The 23,689-nt window shown below is 37.4% G+C and overlaps 1 protein-coding gene across 1 annotated transcript in view; it reads right to left on the reverse strand.

The window, feature by feature from the left end:
- Window positions 1–22,436, reverse strand: part of slc25a11 (solute carrier family 25 member 11) — a 38,475-nt gene extending 16,039 nt beyond the window's left edge. Inside the window, exons 1-3 of the mRNA XM_028798150.2 lie at window positions 22,228–22,436; window positions 7,904–8,056; window positions 7,573–7,779 (exon numbers count right to left, since the gene is read on the reverse strand). Of these exons, the coding sequence (XP_028653983.2) occupies window positions 7,573–7,779; window positions 7,904–8,056; window positions 22,228–22,301 (434 nt within the window). The 5' untranslated portion in view covers window positions 22,302–22,436. The remainder of the gene's footprint in view (window positions 1–7,572; window positions 7,780–7,903; window positions 8,057–22,227) is intronic.
- Window positions 22,437–23,689: the final 1,253 nt, after the last annotated feature.

Below are 23,689 nucleotides of genomic sequence, written 5' to 3' on the forward strand. Positions count from 1 at the left end.
CCGCTACACAAGCGAAACGAGCACGTCGGCAAAATGAATCCACCTAGGAGAGAGAAGCCCAGAGTTGTTCCTTTCAATTACCTGACATCTCTACATTTCAGTTTTTATTCCTGACAATTTCAATAGTTTCTAGGACCCCAGGCTTTTTACAGCACGGGCTTACATAGCTTATAGCTCATGATGGGCATGGGAGATATGGCAAAAAAATAAAACTTTTTTTTTTTTTTTTATTTATTGACAGTTTATGAAATTTTTGAATATTTCAAAATATTCTTGAGAGAAAAAACACACACACAATATGAGAAGGTTGTCCACATTTCACAAATAGAATAGAAATACAAAACTATTACTATACACAGATACTGTACATATACACACATGTACATATATAGAGTATATACACACATATATTGTACATACAGTATTTATATATACACACACATGCATACTTTACTGTCAGTGAAGAAAGGTTTTTGTACATTTGCAGCATGACTTACAGGCATCGTTCCTAAAATCTGCAGTTTTTCATACAACTTTTTCTATTTTATACTCCTCACTGTTTTTATACAAGTCTGTTATACCCACCACCAATCATAAAATCGAGTTTAACTTGCTGAGTCCATCAGCCAGCTTCTTCCCCTTGCTACAACTACAGCTCTCGGGAGTTACTTGTCTGTAAAGCAGTGGTTATCAACCTCTTCAACTTGTGGGCCAACTTTACTGAGTTTTATGGATTTTCTAAAATTATTTTGAAAAGCAAGATAGGGTAGTTTGGAGTTGTGTGTGTCTACATTTATTATCATTAAAGCAATCAGTTGGGGGTTTCATGCCTCTGGATTTATTTACAGTGGAGAATGCTACACACTGGCGCCATAACTTACCTCCTTTTTGTGGACTGGCAGTTGGAACTGACTTCTCTAAAACATATGCCATGCCTGATTTTTGTGGACCACCAAAAATTCTCTATGGACCGATAGGTGGTCTGAGGACAAGGAGTCCTGAGACTAACAGGCAGCCAGCTCATTCTTCTCTCCCACTGTAGCAAGGCACAATGTACACCTCTGCTATATTCTTCCCCCATCCCTAGTTAAGGCATGGTCTTTTCCTAAAGGCAACACACAATCTAACTGGATATATAGCAGGAAGCATGCCGTTGTGGTGCATGCTGAAGCAGGGGCTCCTTCTTTGTCCTGCGCATCCCCACATTGGTTCCCCTGTGCTGAGTGTTTCTATTTCAAGGACAGAAATAAATTGGATACGCTGCCACTTTTAACTGCTATCATATTTTTGTAAACTGTGCTTTTTGTATTAGTTTGCTCAACATCAGATCTTTAGTATTCAAACCAATTCCAGACCACCAACATAACATTACTTTCTTCGGATTGAGCTCGCACAAGAAGCACCACTTGTCATTAATATAGTTTAACTGTACACATGCAAATATAGATACAGATTATATATATATATATATATATATATATATATATATATATATATATATATATATATATATATATGTATCTCGATACAGTTTGCATATTTGTAGCTAATAATTCACAAAGGGGAAAACATGAATCACATTATCATAAACAGCTTTTTATTCCTGACTTTACGACCAACACCATGCAAGCCCCACCTTACTGATATACCCCCCCCCCCTTTCCTATATACTGCCTTTAATGACTAATCATTTTCCTCTGATGACAACACCTGGTAGGTTGTCAAAAGCTCAGGAAGATACGCAATTCATTTTCTCCCTTTTTGGATTGCTAGCTACAAACACACATTACATATATAGTGCCCTCCACTATTATTGGCACCCCTTGTAAAAATTAGTAAGAAGGGTTAGGAAAAAAAAATCACTGCTAAAGAACGTTATTGTCATCTTGCACTGAAAAAATGAGAAACATCGGACTTTTAATTGAAACAAGTTCACTCAAAGAAAAACAAAGCCCTCATCAAGAATTAAATATTTTAACAAAAACACATGTGCCACGACTGCTGGCACCCCTGCAATTAATACTTTGTACAACCTCACTTTGTCAATATAATAGCATGGAGTCTTCTCTTGTAACCTTTCATAAGCTGGTAGAACACAGAGCACGGCATCTGAGACCATTGTTCTTTACATAATCTCTCCAGATCATTCAGGGTCCTGGGCACTCTCCTGTGAACTCTCCTCTTCAGTTCACTCCACAGGTTTTCAATAGGGTTCAGGTCAGGGGGACTGAGATGGCCCTGGCAGAACTTTGATCAGGTGGTCAGTTAACCATTGCAGGGTTGATTTGGACATGTGCTTCAGTTCATTATCCTGCAGGAAGATCCAATGATGACCCAATTTTAGTTTCCTGGTGGAGGCTTTGATTTAAAATCTCCTGATATTTCATGGAATCCATGATGCCATGTACCCTAACTATGTTTCCAGGGCCTTGGAAGGAAACAGAGCCCCACAAAATCATAGAACCACCACCATATTTCACAGTTTGGACAAGGTACTTGTCATTATAGCCATCCTTCTTTTTACACCAAACCCACTTTGCATGTTTATTGCCAAAAAGCTCAATTTTTGTTTCATCAGACCATAGATGGTTCCAGTCAAAGTTGTAGTAACGTTTTACAAACTCCAGGTACGTACGTTTGTGGATAACTCACAGAAATGATTTCTTTCTGGCATACCTTTCAAATAATCTGTTGGCATGGAGATGCCATCTGATGGTGGTTCTGGAGACTTGATCTTCTCCTTCTTTTGTCTGCTCCCGATTAGGGATTGCCACATATCTTCCATATCTTTCTGTCCTCTGCATCTTGTTCTGTTACACCCATCACCAGCATGTCCTCTCTCACCACATCCATAAACCTTCTCTTAGGCCTTCCTCTTTTCCTCTTGCCTGGCAACTCTATAGTTAACATCCTTCTCCCAATATACTCAGCATCTCTCCTCTGCACATGTCCAAACCAGTGCAATCTTGCCTCTCTGACTTTGTCTCCCAACTTCAGCTGACCCTCTAATGTACTCATTTTTAATCCTGTCCATCCTTGTCAAACCCAAAGCAAATCTTAGCATCTTTAACTCTGCTACCTCCAGCTCTGTCTCCTGGTTTCTGGTCAGTGCCAGTCTCCAACCCATATCCTGTAGACCTTCCCTTTCACTCTTGCTGATACCCGTCTGTCACAAATTACTCCTGACATTCTTCTCCACCCATTCCACCCTGCCTGCACTCTCTTTTTCACCTCTCTTCCACAATCCCCATTAATCTGTACTGTTGATCCCAAGTATTTAAACTCATCCACCTTTGTCAACTCTACTCCCTCCATCCTCACCATTCCACTGACCTCCCTCTCATTTACACATATGTATTCTGTCTTGTTTCTACTGACCTTCATTCCTCTCCTCTCTAGATCATATCTCCACCTCTCCAGGGTCTCCTCAACCTGCTCCCTACTATTGCTACAGATCACAATGTCATCAGCAAACATCATAGTCCACGGGGACTCCTGTCTAATCTCATCTGTCAACCTGTCCATCACCACTGCAAATAAGAAAGGGCTCAGAGCCGATCCCTGATGTAATCCCACCTCCACCTTGAATGCATCCATCACTCCTATGGCTGACCTCACCACGGTCACACTTCCCTCGTACATATCCTGTACAACTCTTACATACTTCTCTGCCACTCCCGACTTCCTCATACAATACCACAACTCCTCTCGAGGCTTTCTCCAGGTCCACAAAAATGCAATGCAACTCCTTCTGGCCTCCTCTATACATCTCCATCAACACCCTCAGAGCAAACATCGCATCTGTGGTGCGCTTTCTTGGCACGAAACTATACTGTTGCTCACTAATCATCACCTCACTCCTTAACCTAGCTTCCACTACTCGTTCCCATAACTTCATGCTGTGGCTCATCAATTTTATCCCCCTGTAGTTACTACAGTCCTGCACATCCCCCTTATTCTTAAATATCGGCACCAGTACACTTTTTTTCCACTCCTCAGGCATCCTCTCACTTTCCAAGATTCCATTAAACAATCTGGTTAAAAACTCCACTGCCATCTCTCCTAAACACCTCCATGCTTCCACAGGTATGTCATCTGGACCAACGGCCTTTCCATTTTTCATCCTCTTTATAGGTGTCCTTACTTCCTCCTTGCTAATCCGTTGCACTTCCTGATTCACTATCTCCACATCATCCAACCTCTTCTGTCTCTCGTTCTCTTCATTCATCAGCCTCTCAAAGTACTATTTCCATCTGCTTAACACATTCTCCTCACTTGTGAGTACATTTCCATCTTTATCCTTTATTACCCTAAACCTGCTGCACATCTTTCCCAGCTCGGTCTCTCTGTCTAGCTAATCGGTACAGGTCCTTTTCTCCCTCCTTAGTGTCCAACTCATCATACGCTTTTTCTTTAGCCTTCGCCACCTCTCTCTTCACCTTGCTCCTTATCTCCTTGTACTCTTGTCTACTTTCTGGATCTCTCCGACTATCTCACTTCTTCTTTGCCATCCTCTTCCACTGTATACTCTCCTGTACTTCCCCATTCCATCACCAGGTTTCCTTTTCCTCCTTCCTCTGTCCACATGTCATGCCAAGCACCCTTCTTGCTGTCACCTTTACTACATCTGCTGTAGTTTCCCGACTGTCTGATCATTCTTCACTACCACCCAGAGCCTGTCTCACCTTCTCCCTAAACTCAACCTTGCAGTCTTCCTTTTTCAACTTCCACCATTTGATCCCTGGCTTTGCCCTCACTCTCTTCCTCATCTTGATCTCCAACATCATCCTACAGACCACCATTCTAGGCTCCTTAACTACACTTTCCCCTGCCACCACTTTCCAGTCTTCAATCTCCTTCAAATTGACTCTTCTGCATAGGATATAATCTACCCGTGTGCATCTTCCTCCACTCTTGTACGTCACCCTATGTAACTCCCTTCTTAAAATATGTATTCACCACTGCCATGTCCATCCTTTTGGCAAAATCCACTATCCTCTGACCTTCTTCATTCCTTTCCTTGACACCATACCTACCCAACACCTCCTCGTCTCCACTGTTCCCTTCACCAACATGCCCAATGTAATCTGCTCCAATCACCACTTTCTGTCCCTTGGGTACACTGTTCATCACTTCAACCAACTCACTCCAAAAATCTTCTCTCTCATCCATCGCACACCCAACTTGTGGGGCATATGCACTAACAACATTCATCATCACACCTCCAATTAGGATGTAGCGGGTTGGAAAATGACTAATCATTACTCTGTCTGACATTGTTTTCACCTCCAAAACACTCTTGACATACTGTTCCTGCAGAATAACCCCTACTCCATTTCTCCTCCTATCCACGCCATGATAGAACAATTTGAATCCACCTCCAATCCACCTGGCCTTACTCCCCTTCCATTTAGTCTCTTGAACGCACAATATATCAACCTTCCTTCTCTCCATCATATCTGCTAACTCTCTCCTCTTACCAGTCAAACTGCCAACATTCAAAGTTCCTATCCTCAGTTCCACCCTCTTTAACATCCTCCTCTCCTCCTGCCCACGGACACATCTCCCCCCTCTTCTTCTTTGGCCAATAGTAGTCCAATTTCCGCCAGCACCCTGTTGGCTAACAGTATGGATGCCCTTCTTGATGTAACCCTCCCCGTTTACCCGGGCTTGGGACCGGCGTGAAGAAACACAATGGTTTGTGCATCCCCCGCGGCAATGGAGACTTGATAATCTCAGGATATTACTTTTTCTTGCAATTCCCCAACAGTAATCCTTGGAGATATTATTGACTCACTTACCATCCTTCCCACTGTACATGGGGGTAAAATAAACTTGAGTCCTCTTCCAGGCAAGTTTGTCACAGTTCCAGTGGATGAAAACCTTTTGATTATTGCCCTAGCTGTAGAAATGGGCATTTTCAGGCGAGTAGTGTTTTTTTTTTTTTTATAACCATTCCCCCCCGAGTTATGAAGGGCAACACACTTCTCCCTCATTTGAATTGAGTGCTCTCTTTTCTTTGCCATGATGATGGTTGACTAAGGATATTTGGTTCTGTTTCCTCACATGTGTATTCCAGTTAAGGAAGTCATTGATTTCAGCTGGAAAGTTCCTATACACTCCAGTCAACTTACAATGTCCAATTTAAATGGGAAATTTGCTTCAGTTACAATGTTTCACATTAATTTCCAAGTGTGCCAATGATTAAGGCACATGTGTTTTTGTGAAAATATTTATTTCTTGATGAGGGCTTTGTTTTTCTTTGAATGAACATGTTTCAATTAAAATTAAGAGGTTTCTCAATTTGTCAGAGAAAGATGGCGATGATGATTCTTCAGCAAACTGATTTTTTTTCTAACCTTTCTTACTAATAAATAACATATATATATTATATATATATACACACACACACACACACACACACACACACGCACACACACACACACACAATTAATACTGCAAATTAAACACTGCTTAAATGTAGACATACATGCAGTTATAGGTTTTTAAAAATTTGTAATCATTAATTGCACTACAACCTTTTTTGCTGTTAAAATATACATTTACTATATTTATGCAATTATTTATTTTTTTCTGCTGTTTACCAGCTAGACATTTGTAAGTCTTTAGGTGTAATTATAAATATGAATTTACCATTTCAATAATTTAGTATTTTTTTCCTTACTAAACTTTCTATATAGCACACAACAAATAATAAATACAGTAAAACTCTTTAAACAAGACGCAAATATATGAAATGTTTGTAAGATGTTTATCAAGAAGACACAAGCTTATCAAGTTTACAAGTAAAAGATACATATTGCTGTTAAGGTAACATGCCTGTGGTTTTTTTTTTTTTTTTTTTTTTTAAACTTAAGCAGCAATTTCAAATTTTTCCAATTAAAAATGTAAACTGCTGTGCTTAATACAAGTTTTCTGTCCAAACTAAGACAAACAATATCCCACTTTAATTAAATGACAAAATGAAAAGGTCTGAATTAAAGCAGTTTTCTTAACGATTGTTTTTGTGATTGGTAAAGACTTTGGTTGTGAAATTTGCCCAGTTTTCATTGGTGGCTGAAAAATCAGACCATCCCTAGAGAAAACAGTCACACAATAACAGATCTGGTGTATGTGGTGGTAGCAGAAGCATTTGTATGTGTTTGGATGCCAGAGGCATTATAGCAGATAACATATATTGAATGGTGCATTGTTATGGTAGAATATCCATTTTTGACAATTTTAGATAAAATAAGGATTTGAGCCAATCAAGAACAAGAGCCCCAGATAAAAATGTATATTCACAAACTTTCTTTTTATATGGTTCTGTTGCACATTTGTAATATTTCACACAAAATTTAATAGCTTAATGCTTCTTGATGTTAACAAGCAGTACTGCCATGGGATATTTATCAGAAAAAAATGCTAACAGACCTAGTACACTTTGTATAGTGAGATTTGTGCATTATTAAATACCTAATAAAAATTGTATTGTAATAATAAATAAAATTAGGTGACTGACAGTGTCTGGGCCATTCCAATACAAATGAGACATAAGGTTACCTTCCTCACCTGCCATCAGATGTCATACGGATTAGCGCTACTTCTGCAGGTGTTCCAACAAATGCACCTGTGGCTCCTGCAGTCATGCCAATCAATGCTTTCATGATAAATGAAGGTGGCTTCCCATCGGCACTAGTCATCTTCTCAAAAAGAATGGTGTAAATTCCAAGTCTAGTGGTAGTATAGGTGGCTTGGCGAAGGAGACCAGCGGACAGCCTGATAAGATTATGAAGACAAAAAAATAATTATGCAACTAGCACCCATCCTGACCATTTTGAACTTAGCCAATTAACACGTGTCCATTCCCAAGAGCATTATCAACAGAGAGTTCATTCCATACCCAGTGTAGATGCCACGTATGCCTTCCTTTCTCAGAATGCTTGCCACTGCATGGAAGCTGGTCTTATATTCGCGGGTCTTTACACCTTCCCCACTCAGCTGCATGCGGTTCTTCACTAGATCTAGTGGCTGTACAAACACTGTGGCTGCCATCCTGCATATCACAAATGGGAAACAAAAACATATACATGTCTGCAATGAGACTAAAGAAATTTCCAACTGGTATATATTGTAGACACATACAGCAAAAGGAATGATCTTCATCAGCAGATTAAAGGTGACTTTTTATCACTGTTTAATCTCTAATATTTGTGAGCAGAAGAAAATGCTCAAAAACATGGTCATTGCTTCCATTCCATTTTCTACTACTAACAAAATATGACATTTACTTATGCCATCGTGGCCAGCCTTGTTTAACACTACTTGTATTGAGAAAGCTATAGCTGAACAAAGTCAGCTACCCAGAAACCCACTGTGATCTGTAACAAAGTAATCAAAAGGAAACAGCACCAAATGCCTGCGGAGTTTAAAGGAACACTCCACCTAAAAATTATAATTTTCTTTTTATCTCTAACCCTATGTTGCTTGTAGTAATGAGCAAGAAATATTTTTAACCCCAGGTTCTTGAGGATGAGATAAAGTTCCTAACACAATAAGCTTCAAAGAGCAAACAATATCACAATATCCACGAAAAAAAACTATTTATTTGGGTCGGCTAATCCAAATGTGAGATATCCAGTCACGTGTTCACCACATGCCAAACAACTGTATTTTTGCTAAAATGTTGTTAAGTGAACCACTTTTGGAAAACCCTCTCATGAGTGGCTGAGGAGGGGGCTCAAACTGGAATCAGCTTTGGAACTGAACACCTGACTCTCCCCTTTTTTAAAACATAAATAAATAAATATATTAAAATACTTTTCAGCCATTATTATAAACACAGTCGGGGTAAGTGACAGGTCAATTTTTTTTTTTTTTTTGTGGATTAGTTAACAGGCTGCAGTGGGTATTTTTGAATTAACCACATTGAGCCCCAACATTAATGCAATGAATGAATAAAGATATTTGATAACAAAATTTCACCCCACAATCGAGTTAATCCTAATTTTCAAATCCAATACCCAAGAGCGTATTTTATTTTCCAAATGGAAAATCTAACGCAACTTGTCTGCTACAGACCTTAATTGTGACAAGTTTCTTTCAGTGCACAGTACAGTACTATTTAAACATCATGAAAATGATTACAAATGTAAAACAAGGGCAACATTTCCATTTTTGAAAAAAATTATGTCGCCATTAATAAAATACTTTATAGACTGCTGCACCCCAAAATTTCAATCATATCATACATACTGTGCATCTAGGTCATTAAGACGGGTGCCAAAAGGTTCACAAGCACACTATTGAAAGACTCTTAGGTTTTTGACTTTCTATTTCTCACTACAGATATCAATGCACAAAAATCTCTTTCCAAATATTTGTCATGCAAAATAGTTTAAGCTGAAATTTGTCCCATATGAGTTAAATATTGTCCACAATAAAATACAATAAAATCAAACAACAAAATGTAACTTTTGATATCTCTTGCAATTGTTTTTTTTAACTGTTATTACTTGAATACAATTAAGCAATAATTTAAGTGAATTAAAGCATCAGAGAGAGAGTATTCAGTTATAATACTTTGTTTTTAAATTAGTATAAACAATGGTTGCATTCATTAAGTTAAATGTTCTCTGCATGTACATTATAATGTATTTAGGTTAATACATTGAGGAATGGCGCTTAAAACTGGAGGTTTTTTGCCTAATTCTGGATTGCAAATTCATTCATTATAAATGTGGTAAAACAGAGAAAAGAGGGGAGTGCTATGACTGAACTACCGGTACATAACAGCAGGTAGTAAGATCTTTATACCATAAATAAAAAAAATATAAAACTGACATAACAGGCTATAACCTCCAGGAGTGACACATGCAGTACCTAACACTTAAAATAACATAATACCAGGCAGTCTGCTAATTGTTACATTTTAGGCATTTAACCCAAGTGTATGCGTAATCCCTTTAAAAGTGTGCGACAGGATTGTAGCTTTATACAATGCCTCAGTCTGTAACTGAAATACTAATAACAGAGGTTTTTCTCAGCTGTGCTTTCTTACTAACCTAGGAAGTTGATTAACAGATGGAAAACTTCACCTTGGACAAGGTCACTATGTTAAAGTGGTAGGTCCATTACTTTACATAATTACTATTAATAAAAATGAAGCTGATATTTTGCCGAAGCTCAAATTATACAGGTGACAAGAAAAAAAAAAAATTAAAAACACCAAGGAGTCAGCAAATACAGAAAAAATTTAAAAACCCTGGACAACCCTTATGACTGTGCAAATAATTAGAAAAAGCAGTTTAATGTGTAGATGTGCATCATACAGGCAAAAGAGACACTATTAATGGATTAAAAAATGGGCAACTCTGTCCTACAAGAAACATGAGAAGCAACCTACGAAAAAGTCATTTACAGGTTTTGGTTTCTTTCCAACATTCTTATCTTCCAAATAATTTACAGACACTATTGAAAAAGACAAAATGCAAAGCTGCATCATAATATAAATCAAGTGAGGCTATACTCAGCACTCTACAATGCACTAGTGAGGGCGCATTAGCAGTACTGTGGAGAGCTCAAGTTACAACAGTAAAAGGTCATGGAAGCTTTAGAAACCGAGCAAACATGAGCAACCAAGTGCATTCCACACGTGAAGTGTATGTCAGACTCTGACAGGATAAGAAAATGAATCAAATTTATGCTTGAACAAAGATATCTACAAGGGAAACCAATTCAAATTCACAAAATACTCCAAGGCATACATTAAAGTTGATTCAGCTGAATTCTTTCAGTGACATTCTGAATAATGTACTGGAGCACACAAGTGGAAATTAAAAGGAAGCGAGTTCAAGAGGGAATTCAGGAAGCATTTTTTTTTTTAAATGGTCAAGAGAATCTGGAGCAAAGTCATATGGTAGAAGCGGAAACCTTGAGAACTTTTCAAAAGTATCTGCACGATAAAATGGGACAACTTCATTTTCATTTTTGGGGTGAGATTGACGTAGGCAATGTGACAGGATGATAGCACATCACCCTATCCTCAGCAAAAGGGACAACTCTGTAGTTCATATTTTATCATAAATGAATAGGACTGATCACATTTTTAATCTGGCTTTCCTCCCTGGCCAAAACACAGAAACAGTCTTAATTTGTGGTATATTATTAATAACATTTTATAACTGAAATACAACAGTCATAATGCTTTTAATCTTAACCCCATTTTTTGATATAACTGACCACTGCACTTCACTACATAGGTCTGATCATTTAGTTAGACTCTTACTGTTCTTAGTTGGTTTACTTGCTACTTATCAAACTGGTTTCAATATGTTAAGATTCCAAAAGTACAACATTACCATAGTTAAAGAATCCTCCAAGAATTAAACCCCTTTACAACAAAATCTGCACAAGATGCACTATGGTGTATGAGTAAACTCAAGTAAGAATCTACTAGAGTGCTGTGGTTGTGCAACTTTCTTGCACAAAACAGTTGTCTTTCATTAAATTGTCTAAATTGTAGAATGCAAAATTATTATACGAGTAGTAACTTATTTTGTGCATGCTGTAGCTACAATATTTTTTTTTATAAAATATAACTTACCCAAAAACACACAGCAATACCTTTATAAGTTTAAATGCAAATTATAATGATGATAGATGCTCAAGAAAAGAAATGCTATGTAGCAAAATTATTGGGGTTATCATCTGGTCATAAAGGGAGAAAAGGGGTCATGGACAGAGAGCACTTCCTGTGCCTGCTAGCACTTCAGAGATGCTGCTCCGCCAGTAGCAGACATGGCTACTGTCAGTATTCTTCTTTTTTTTTTTTGGATTTTATTAATTTTAATAACAAATAGCAGTGCATACAAATAAGTCTCACAGAGTTCAGAAAAGTGAAGCAGATCGTGTCACCTCTGAAATCCAAATGAGATGTAATGTGCAGCGCGTGGCGCAAAATATCTAGGCAGTGAACGAGGCAGATGAGAATGAGTGGAGCCTCATGGAAAGAATCGTGCAAAAATCAGGGTAGAGGTGTTGAAGAGCAGTGAAGGCAGGAGCTCCACCAGAAAGAAGGTATTTTAATAGCTAGTATCTTAGTAAATAGCAAAAAAAAGTAATGAGGAAGAACCTTAAATTTGGTTATAATCACGCAAAATGATGGGCTTCTCTTTAATGCCAATTTAAATATTAGTTGTTTAATATTTCCTTCCAGACTTTGAAAGTACTGCCAAGTTTAGGCAACTGGGTATTATGCAACACGATAGAAAAAGGAGCTCATTCATTTTAATTAAGCATAACAAACAGCTGTCCGTGTTTTATTTTCAAGCTATACAAATCATTCAAATACTTCCTCACAATTAAACCAAAACAAGGACAGCAAGTACCACAACTACAGCGAAGTATGACCACATAAAAGTTCTTAAAATGTCACACTGGCCTTGAGTAAAGTTTAAAGTCAATACTAAAATTAGCCTTTTAACATTAAGTCACAGTTATACTTTACCTCACAGAACTTTTAATACAAAGCGCAGACTACAGAAAACAGATATTCACACATATGCATCATTCCAAAAGTACTATACTCTAACCAAAGGACAAAATTATATGTCCTAGAAACATTCTGATAGAAAAATTATACCATCACAGTAGTCTGCAGTACTGACACCCAACTAGACACATCCAGTAACCTATGAAATGTTTTACACTTCCTGGAAAAACATGTAGAGTAAATCTGTAGAAACTGCCATTCATCAGACCATTCCAGTCCGGCAACATCAAGTCTTTGTATTGTTTATCCCAGTAAAGTGACAACTTTTTCATTTTTCACTGATAGAAGCATAACTTGACAAGTTATAAATGAACAGAAAGTTGCCTCTCACGCAGAGACAGACATCAATAACGTCTTTAAGCTACCATCTCTTTCTGACCGCAGCTTTACTATCTGCATGATGTTTGAAGGGAGTGGGCAGTTGATGCATGAAAACCACAGTAGGGTTACCATTCATGATCCCAGGACATCTGGCACCAACTACTATGCTGCATTAAGAACCACTAAATGCAACATTCACAGGTAACTACCTACCTTAGAACGATTTCTTGCACACATGACGGTTTTCTCCATTCCTTTATATTCAATGTTATTGCACTGTGGTGGACTTTAAAATCCCTTAGAAATGTTCTCTTACCCTTTTCCTAAGATGCACATATTAGTTTAATCCAAGATTTGTTCCTTTCTACTCATAATGAAATATTTGTTAGAAAAAGTTGAAACTAACTTAGACTTACCAGAGAAAACTGAATTTAAACTGAACTGGGATACACCCTAATTTTACGTAGGCTGAATCCATTTAGGCAAATATACAGACAGAAATCACTGCTTCAGTGTGAGCAGCCCATCAACTCAGTGTAAACAGCCTGAGGAGCCTTTCCTTTATTACAGTATGTAATAGAGATGGGAGAAGACAGACTGGCATTTTAACTTCAAAAAACAAGCTTTAAAACAACTGGACGACTGAGGCATGAACACCTTTTTAGAATGTTACAGATTTATATGCTTCAACTGAAACTGGATCTGAATGAAAGACTGATTCCCATAACCTTCTTCTCTTTTTTCTGGAAGTGTAAACTTTGTAAAAAAAAATGTTACTACACAGCCACAACATACTTATTTTTAATGGAAACCAATGGGAATTATTGCAGCATTTACAAGTATTTAGGGAAATGATGTGGATGTCTCCCTTTATAATTTTCAGTATCATTATGAAATATTCTTTTAGCAGACAGTAAAAGATCAAAAACAGAATATAATATTTCAACACCCATAACTGGGCATTTGGTAGGTAACTGCAATTAGAATCCTGCTTTAGATTGGGTACCTGTCAAAAATGTGGCTTTTGGGTGAATTTTTTAACTTTGTTTTGGCAAAATTTTAAAAATGTGTGTTGAGTCCAAGCAATAACAATACTGTACAGTCAAATAGTAATGCATTGATATTTTCTGTAATATGTCACTTTTCTCTCTTCTCTCAGACAGACCAGCAGACAAGTTGTTGAATCTGAAAGCTATGAACAGCTGCCAAAAACACTTTCAAGGCAGAGACAGAAAAAATGGCCATCCAATAAGAAACACAACTGCATATTTGGCCAGGCCCTACTAGCATCACTATACAAAACATATTAGCAGATGTCACAAAGGCTAAATTAGCTATTAAGAAATATTAAACAACTGATAATTCATCATGAGGCATGTCAGACGTGAGAGGACAATTTTACATCACTACAGTTTAAAAAAATGACACATGATGCAAGAACACTGCTTGTTTACAAAAGCTGCAAAACAGTTACACCGCTAATCAAGTTTGGCACAGTATCTGAAACACTGTTTTCAACATTTTTTAATTGTAATTAACTTTCCTAGATTTTCATATTAATGCTTAATGTGCCATCATGCATATTGACAGGTCTAGAATGGTCCTTTAAAAGGATGAAAAACCAGACTTTTGTCATTCAACAAAAACAACATTCTTAAAACCATTCCAGCAATATCTTGTTTATGCATCCTGAATGATATAGTGAAAAAAAAAAAAAGAGAGAGACGACTATCAAAGAAAAATTATTATTTAGTAAATAAATAGTGGTAGTACACCATGAAGGAAAGTGTGCATGCACAGATGAAAAATGAAGCTCAAAAGAGTTCATTTTAATTCTTACATGAATAGAGAGTTCTAAGGATTTAGAAAATTGTTCAAAGCAAGTGAATGGGAAAAGCAGGAAACATAACGTAGAGGAGAAACTCAAATTCAAGGTGAAGTTTAAGCATTGGTATGCCTGCTGAGTGCAGGATGGAGCAGAGTAATGACAAGTTCAAGACACAGAGTCGTGAGTACTAGAGAATAAATTGGGTCTCAGAATGGCACAAGCTTCATATTTCAACAAAACCCATGAGAGAGGTATTGAAGTTTTAAACGACTCAGTCCTGCAAGAAGGGTTATTTAACTACCTGTTAAATGTTTAAATAGTAAATGAGAAATTCAAATTAATACAGAATATACATTTCAAGTGTGGCGCGACTGTTTATGGTTCTTTGTATCAGCGATTGTCAAGTTCAGTCTTGGGAGTTCCTGAGGGCTTATAGACATTTGTTACAACCAGTTTCAGAATCAGTGAGTCATTTTTACCTGTTACTGAGGTTATTTTCTTTAATTGATATCATTGTGTAATTAGCTGTCCTAGATTCTTCTCTTATTTTGCACTCATAAATTTCCACTGGTGTTAGATTTAAACTTATAAATCATTCACCCAGAAGAATAACAAATGTATGTTACATACGTAATATGAATAAAAACTAGATATGACAGTTAATGACCTCCTCATCATGTAAATCATCTTGCACATATGAAATATGTTTTGTGAATAAACTGTTTCCGCCATTCAAATGTTAACAATTACATAGCATATAGTGCTTGTTAAGCCCCTCCCCCCCCCCAAGAGATCAAGACTGTGAAATTCGTATTGTAAAATTTAGAGAATAATTTGCAGAACAGTAAAAACTATCTGAACAGCACAGTAATAATACTGAAAAGTTAACTGTGTAAAAGGCACCACAGTTTTGGTACACTGTATCATTCACCGCAGTTGAAACATACAATTTGATCACTGAGAAATGGAAGGTCTGCCTCCTCTCATTCACTCCATCTCAAAAGACTTTCATTACTCCAACTCAAACACAAACCTTGTCACATTTGCTCACTTATTATTTGCCATAGGGCAAAACTGAACAGGGGCCTTTATCGTTCATCATAAAATAAGCATTCAGAAAAGAAGGAATAGATTTTTGACACAATTAACCATTAAGTGGTGAACATTTTGTACTTAAATATTTAAAAATTCTAAATAATTATTATGATCAACATAAATACCTGCAGTTAGCATTGTTTTGTTATGCAATTATTTCTTATTCTTTTGAAGTTAAAAAATTACTTTGATTTGACATTGTACTCTGGGGATATTGAGGTTAAAAGGTGCAAAGTTCCAGTGGAACTTTTAGAGTGGTTGTCTTGGTTTTTATTTTTTCATAGAAATTTTTATATGTAGAAAATCTAAAATTATGTAGCCAATAAGTTAGAATATACTGTAAGTAACTGTTATGCTGAATTAGGTGTGGTGGTTTTCTCATGATGCACCAACAGACAAAAATAAATTTAATTTTCTACACATAAACAAATACTTGCAGTTTCTGCCATATATTTAGATGTGTCATTTTGTCATTTTCTTTTTAATACACTTTCTGTAAAGTTTCCTCTCTTAATTGTATCTGAATACTGACAAACGACAAGCATAACAGACACTGCAACACACAACACTACCGCTACTGCTAAAGGGCAACTATTTTAGCATTGCCCTCTTTTGTGTTTATTAGTAAATAATGGCAAAAATAATCAACAAATTATGAAGAACAAAATACTAAAAGTAAAAAAAAAAAAAAAAAAACCCTATACCTCTAAGCTCATACTTCATTCACGAAAAATTTCTGAATTGGTGCAAAAAACACAATAGCTTGCTTAATGAAATACTCTAAACCAGGGGTGGCGAACTCCAGGCCTCAAGTGCCGCAGTGGCTGCAGGTTTTCATTCTTACCATCTTCTTAATTAGTGACCAGTTTTTCCTGCTGATTATTTCTTTTAATTAACTTGACTCCGGCCCCATAGTTGTTTATTTTTCTTTAATTAGCAGCCAAACAATAATGAGACACAAAACAAGCCACCACATGACCAGATCCACTGTGCCCATCGCACAATATCTGAAATTACAGAGAGGTGATGGTCTTGGTAAGGTTGATCTCTCAGGACACCAAAACATTTTGACGGTGCTCTTACAAAGAACAGAAAAACAACAGTTTTCAAAATGTGTGCTGTGGCAGAATGAGAGAAGCAACAGCCATGGAATTAAATAACGGGTTTAATTAACAGCAAGAATTGGCTTCTCATTAGGAAAGTGATGGGAGTGAAATTGGTTCTCCCTGCGTGGAGTTTGCATGTTCTCCCCGTGTCTGCGTGGGTTTCCTCCGGGCGCTCCGGTTTCCTCCCACAGTCCAAAGTTAGCTCGTTTCATATCTCATTTCTGCTTGGCTGTCATTTAATGAAGAAAGGAATCAATTCAGAGGGCTGAACTCTTCTAACAGGGCTATTAAAGTGATGGGGAAAATGGTTAATTAGCAGTGAAAACTGGTTAAGAAAACTGATTAGGAAAAGGGTTAGAATGAAAACCTGTAGCCACTGCAGCACTCCAGGCCTGGAGTTCGCCACCCCTGCTCTAAACATTTTTGTTATTTACCCCATTTGGTTTTGAGCTTTCGAATTGAAGAGCAACCTTTTGCCTCATTCACTGATCAAGAATCCTGTCTTCAATTCAAAAGTTTGTTCCAGTGTGAACATATTCCCTCTGTGTACACTGCTTTGATTTTCTAGAAGTACAGTATTTATTAATCAATATTTAAACAAAAAATGCATGCAATTTGCCCTTTGTGAGCATATGACAAGATGACTTGACATGTGGATTATGTGACATGAGTAATGTTAGATTTTTTTCATGGGCATTTTTGATATTGTTTATTGTTGTCTAGCAGTTGTTTCCATAGACACTCATTCTATTAGAAACAATGTTACGTTTGTTCTTCACAGAAATATGAGATAATTTTTTTTCGCAGAATAACCTACATGGGGTAAGTAACATTTAAAAAATATCACTTTGAGTGAAGCATTCTTTTAATTACTGCAGAAATCCAACTAAAAAAGAAGCTGATTTGGATTAAAACCTGCAGCAAGAAGAACCCTGCTGTATATGGTATATGTGAATGTAAAGATTTTTAAATATACCTCAGGTAATATGGTTTTCAGCAGTGCAAATTATGCATTTTTGAAGTATAAGAGTCACACCTGCCAATTTCCATTCTAAAACAGACAGACATTACTTTTCAATTGTACTTATCCTCCTGTGAAGAGAGTGACTTTGAATGATTGCTAACTTCACAACGTCTGATGCTGTGCACCTTTAAAAATGTTGCTTACGGCAAATGTGTACTGTTATTTTAAATGAAGTACAACTATACACATGACTTCTGTAATACTTGGTCAGTTTATATGTTCTTAATAATAAATTAGTATGGGTAAGGGTTGAGTTGCATCAGTGACTAAGCTCAAGTTGAAAAATTAATCTACATGTATTTATGTGCCACTGTTTGTGTATAGTTTTACTTATGCAGAGATGGTTTATTAAAATTAAGTATGTTTAACTGTAACTCAGCTAGAACATGGTATAAATGCAAGCACAGCTAACCCAGCCTGCATAAAACTACAATTAAAAGTAAAGAAGTATCAAACTGCTGTGAACCGTATCTGGAGCTGGTCGGCATGGGTGTCCGCAACATACCACTAATTTTAGTCCTTAATTTCCCCCTTTTCTTGCTCCTTTTCCTTTTCTGGGGCTCACTGCGTCTGTCTAGCCTTCACAAAAAACAATAAAATGATTGCTTTAGCACAGGTCATTTCTTTATCTCTATTAGGACGCTGTGCAGGAAGACATCAGGTTGTTTTACACTGACAAAATGTCTTAACGCAGTCCTAGCCTGTAATGGAACATGGGCAGAGCCATGGTGATTATTGCAGTATTTTGGCTGTTAAATAGACTGTGATAAATCAGAACATTGAACAGGATCAAGCAAGATCAAAGAATATGAAAAAAGGTGTACAAAACAGAGATGATCTTTATAATGTGCAAGATCGCCAAATCCCAAAAAAAAAAACAACAGCAAAAAGCTATGTTTAAGCTGCCCTGTACATGCACACTATCATTGCAAAAGGGGACACATCTGGAGCAATGTCAGTCTGCTGTGTGTGTGTGTGTGTGTGTGTGTACTGCATCTGATGTACAACAAAACTCCTTAAAGCAAGAATTACAGATCACCTCATTTGTAATAATGAGAACATACAAGTACAAAGTGATAGTCTTAAATACGATATTGGTTTTTAAAACATGGGAGTCTACTAATAGAGCCAACCCTGCCTATCCCGCATTAATTTGGGACATACGAGTTGTTGCATTTACTGTATTTTAAGGCATCAATAGTGCAGAGTAAATTACACAAATAATGTGAAATATTAATTCATTGTTTGATTACAGATTATGGGTTAATTCATGTATCGTGGAGCGCTGTATGTGTGCTCTATTTCACTGCATGCTGGGATATAAAGCAAATGGATATGTAGGATTCAATAAACCCCCAATGCAAAAAAACAAAATCAGACAGGCCATGAATTTATAGTTCATTCCTGAATGAGTGCAGGATGCAGCATTTCTTGCCAAGTGTTGTTGAATAATTATTAACATTAGAAAGGTCACAATCATGTTGCTACATAAAAAAATGCTGATCTTCATTTTTAAAGCAGCCAAAATGATACAAAGTTGAATACCTAATAAATATGTCATCCCACTACACCTAGATAAAAAGCCTGCACAATTAATTGATTTGATGTTATTGCACAAATGTTTAATGGTGACAGTCTTCTGTTTGAAATAGTCAGTTTCAGGAAGGAAATGCCCATAAGCAGGAGAGAGATAAACAGAAACAAGCAGAAGAATGATTTAGAACAAAAAGCAACAGAAAATACGCGACTTGTACCAGTTATTCAAAAGCTCAGTACAACTTGCATGTAGTGAAACAACATATAGCAACGCTTTCTTGGTTGTTGCAACTGAATGCTTATTAATGACTAAGCTTTTCACGTTTGAACTACTTGGGCTTCTTTTTTGCATCACAGGAAGAAAGGGGTAGTGAGAAATGTGCTTAGAGAATCTGAGATCCAGCTTTTAAATGGATATGAAGTGATGTCTGCCACATTTATTTAAAATCTTTATTGTTCACATGCAACTTTTAACCAACAGTATATGAATCATTAGAACTTCAATGCTTTATATATTGGAGGGAGGAAGCATTAAGTGCATTACATTTTTTGAAGGCAAAAGCCAAACAATGTTCTGCACTTTTGCTCATCAGTGCCATGACCTGACAAATGTATTAAAGTTTAACAGAGTAAAACAATAACAGCATATTAATGACTTCCTTGCTATAGTGAGAGTTACCTCACAGCGTTTTTAAACTATATTTGAATATGCACAAATAAACTTTTTTATATATAAGCATTCATATATGATTTTTTAATATACTTAACAGAAATAAATAGAATTTAAAAAAGTGACACTAAAGAATCTGGACTTGCGCCTTACAGTGTAACAGAGCTATTGCCTAATTTAACGGCCCTAGGGCCAATGCATTGCTACTGTAATGCCAAGCAGCTAGTTAAACATAAGAAAAAAAAAGTGTAAAAAGTATGGTTCTAAAAGTACTTTTATAATATAAGCACCAATGGTCAACTGGTTTGTTTACATTGTGATGACCTGCTACTAACAGGAGAGTACAAGAACTGAGGAGCTACTGTATATAGTTAAAACTATTAGTAATGAACAGATTTGAAATTTTGTACATTGCTGATAACAGGAGTGTTTTGTTAAGAATATGGATACTTAGAATTGGTGACACGCTAGTGTGTTTATTTGTAAAAGACTCTTAAAAATGTCCTATAACCAGCAAGTAATTTGCAGCATATTCAAAAAGGGATAGAACAAAGCAAGTCTGTAACCCCAACAAAAAAAGTTAAAATAGCCAGATAAACATATTATTGGCATAAATATGTCAAGACAATTACTCAATTGTGCATAAACTACTGTTGAAAAAGTTAGAATAGGAGCACAGGTAACATGCATAAATAAGAAAATGGACAGTAAGGCAAAATAGCAGATCTAGAAAGGATATTCCTAATTGAGCGGATAGACAGACCTGCAGTGTAAAGGCAGCCATCACCTGGACAAATATGGAAAAACATATCTGTACTAGTTTTTTGTAAGCATTTTTGACTAGAGATGTCAGCTAAATATAAATAAAATGACTTGTACAGTATGCTATGATATGGTAACTGCAGACCCAAGATACCGTGAAGATAATCACGCAGAGTATGCTTCTATAGCAGCATTTAGCCCATATGAGTATATCTGTTTTAATCTACAAGTTTACTTATTATTATTATCTGTATTCATTTTTAAATCCTTTATATATTACCTAAATAGATTTTAAAAATTAGAAAGTGTGCAATTAACAAACTCAAGCTCAAGTCTGATAGAGTTCCAACAACTTGCTCCACTGCCGGCCACCTGATAATTTGCATCTGAAGCGGTTCTACAAGTAGTCACCGATTTAACAAGTTAAATGCAAACCTAAGTGTGAGCAGTCCTTAATTATTACATGTGCAACATAACAATGGGATAAAAGAAAAACCGAATTCAGTAAAAACCTATGATTAACGGAGAGAGTAAAAGAGAAATGGTTAAAATGATTTAAACCTTGCAGAAATATGCTGCAAGGCTGGTCCAGAACTACCAGGTGAACTACGTCTATTAACAAACACACACCACGCACACACACCCCAAGAATTCATACTTTTCTAATATGTCTCGAAATTGTGAAATAGTCCTGGAGTCATATTTCTGTCTGGAGTGCTAAGTAAGCCGTGTCTCGGATACCATAAAACACACTGAGAGATCTCCCAATGTGCTGCCAAGATATTCCATTGGCTCCTTCTAACGCTAGCTAATCACTGCTCTCCAAAACGAGTGCCAGAAGGCTTCCGTTGTACCTCAAGTCAAACAGGCTGTTACATGGACATCAAGAAAGTAATACTGCCTAGAACGAGCGACAGTTTTAGCTTATTCTGTGACTATACAATGCATGCGCTTTTCTTACGAGTCCTCCTGACAGGACAATGGGCATTTACAGTACAGTATATGCTTCCTAAAATGAGTATGTCTTCTCAATCACTTATCTTTGACGTTCTCGCTCACCATATTCTAGTTTCGATTACACAGTGGTACCCCTGCAGTGATTTGTGACTACATAAATTACAATAGTCGTGCATCCTTGCGTTCTCACGGGCTACAACTTATATAAGAACTCAAAGTGCACCTCAAAATGCATGTAATGGCATTAACTTTGACTGGGGTTCGCCTTCTTGGCCGTCAGGGTTTATCCCTGGGGTGGCTTGACCATTTTGGCAATGGGCCCCCTGCTCCGCACCAGACAAGAATAATGACAATGAAGGACAGGCTGATACTCACCCAGCCAACCCCCCGAAGAGGAACTTGATAGATTTGGGTGAAGTTTTCGGTTTTGTTCCAGGTGTCGCTGCCATAGCGAATGGTCAAACCCAGGTTGGGGTACTTTCTCCGAAGACAAGGTGACACTAAGAGGGTATGAAGGACGAGTACGCAAAAGACCTGAAAGAGAGACAGAGAACGCGCGTGGAAGGGGTGGAGAATCAAGCGCCAGCGACGTGCGCGTGCGTACAAACGAAAACTCGGCGCAGATTGACATCGTGAGTGTGACGAATGAAAGACGTAGGAGTTTACACCCGACGCCTGCTAATCACGCACTCCAAATATCACCGCCTCCGCCGAACTATAGTGGTTTTAACAAAAAAAATCTTAAAGCTGATTGGTTATTTTAGGCGCTTCTCGAATCTGATTGGTGCTGTGACCGCTTTTCACACATGCTGGGGTTACCATCTAGAGACGTTTTAGTCTTATTATATTACAAATGAAACACTAAGGTGGCTACAGTAATTAATTCCCAGAAAAGTCAATTTACAGCAAAGAGTGTTATTACATTTTGGAGGAGACACTTTAAATTATCTGATGAATATGATTTAGTTTGTATCTGGTGTATTCATCTCTTTATTTTCTTTCTAAGACACCTTGTGAAAGGGGCATACTTAATACACAGACGAATGGTTGATTAAAACTAATGTTAGCTACATGTACTGAATAATCTCCTTATTTATCTCCTTATAATTTCTTAGGATATAAATGTTTTGAGAGCCCTACAGGTCAGGTCAGGTCAGATTGGGGAGCATGCACCCACCACACAACAAAACCGCTCGAGATTAACCCAAAGGCAGACACGCCGTCCAGTCCTATCCTCTGGAAATTACCATCTATCTGCCATAGCAAGGTGTTACGTGGGCATCCTCTTGGCCTGGTCCAGCCACTCAGGTCCTCAACAATGATGATCCTACAAGCCGGATCACCCTTACGGTGGCCACAGCTGACACTCCCTCACAAAACAGGTAATGTGCCTCATTCAGGACTCTGTCAGCAACTGCTCATTCGACACAAAGTCAAACTAACTGTACCCAAGAATTCTCCTAAGAGACACAGTACCGAAAGAATCCAGTCTTCATTTCAGGTCACTGGATACCGTCCATGTCTCGTAACCATATAGCAAAACAACAAGCACCAGAACTCTAAACACTTGGTCCTTTCGCAAAGATATTGGGAGCAGCACACATTCTAGCGACCTCATGACACCCCATGCACTCCCAATCCATCTACTGACTTCATAGGAAGAGTCACCAGAGTCATGAATGTTGCTGCCAGGGTAAGTAAACCTCTCAACGTTGTTGACACTCTCTCCGCAGACAGATGTGCCTAAGAGTTCATTAAAGGCCTGGATTTTGGTTTTTATCCAGGACACTCGCAAGCCCAGACACTCAGACTCCTCACTCAGTCTCTCAAGAGCCCC

The sequence above is a fragment of the Erpetoichthys calabaricus genome, chromosome 3 (genome assembly GCF_900747795.2).
Source record: "Erpetoichthys calabaricus chromosome 3, fErpCal1.3, whole genome shotgun sequence".
Classification (NCBI taxonomy): domain Eukaryota; kingdom Metazoa; phylum Chordata; class Cladistia; order Polypteriformes; family Polypteridae; genus Erpetoichthys; species Erpetoichthys calabaricus.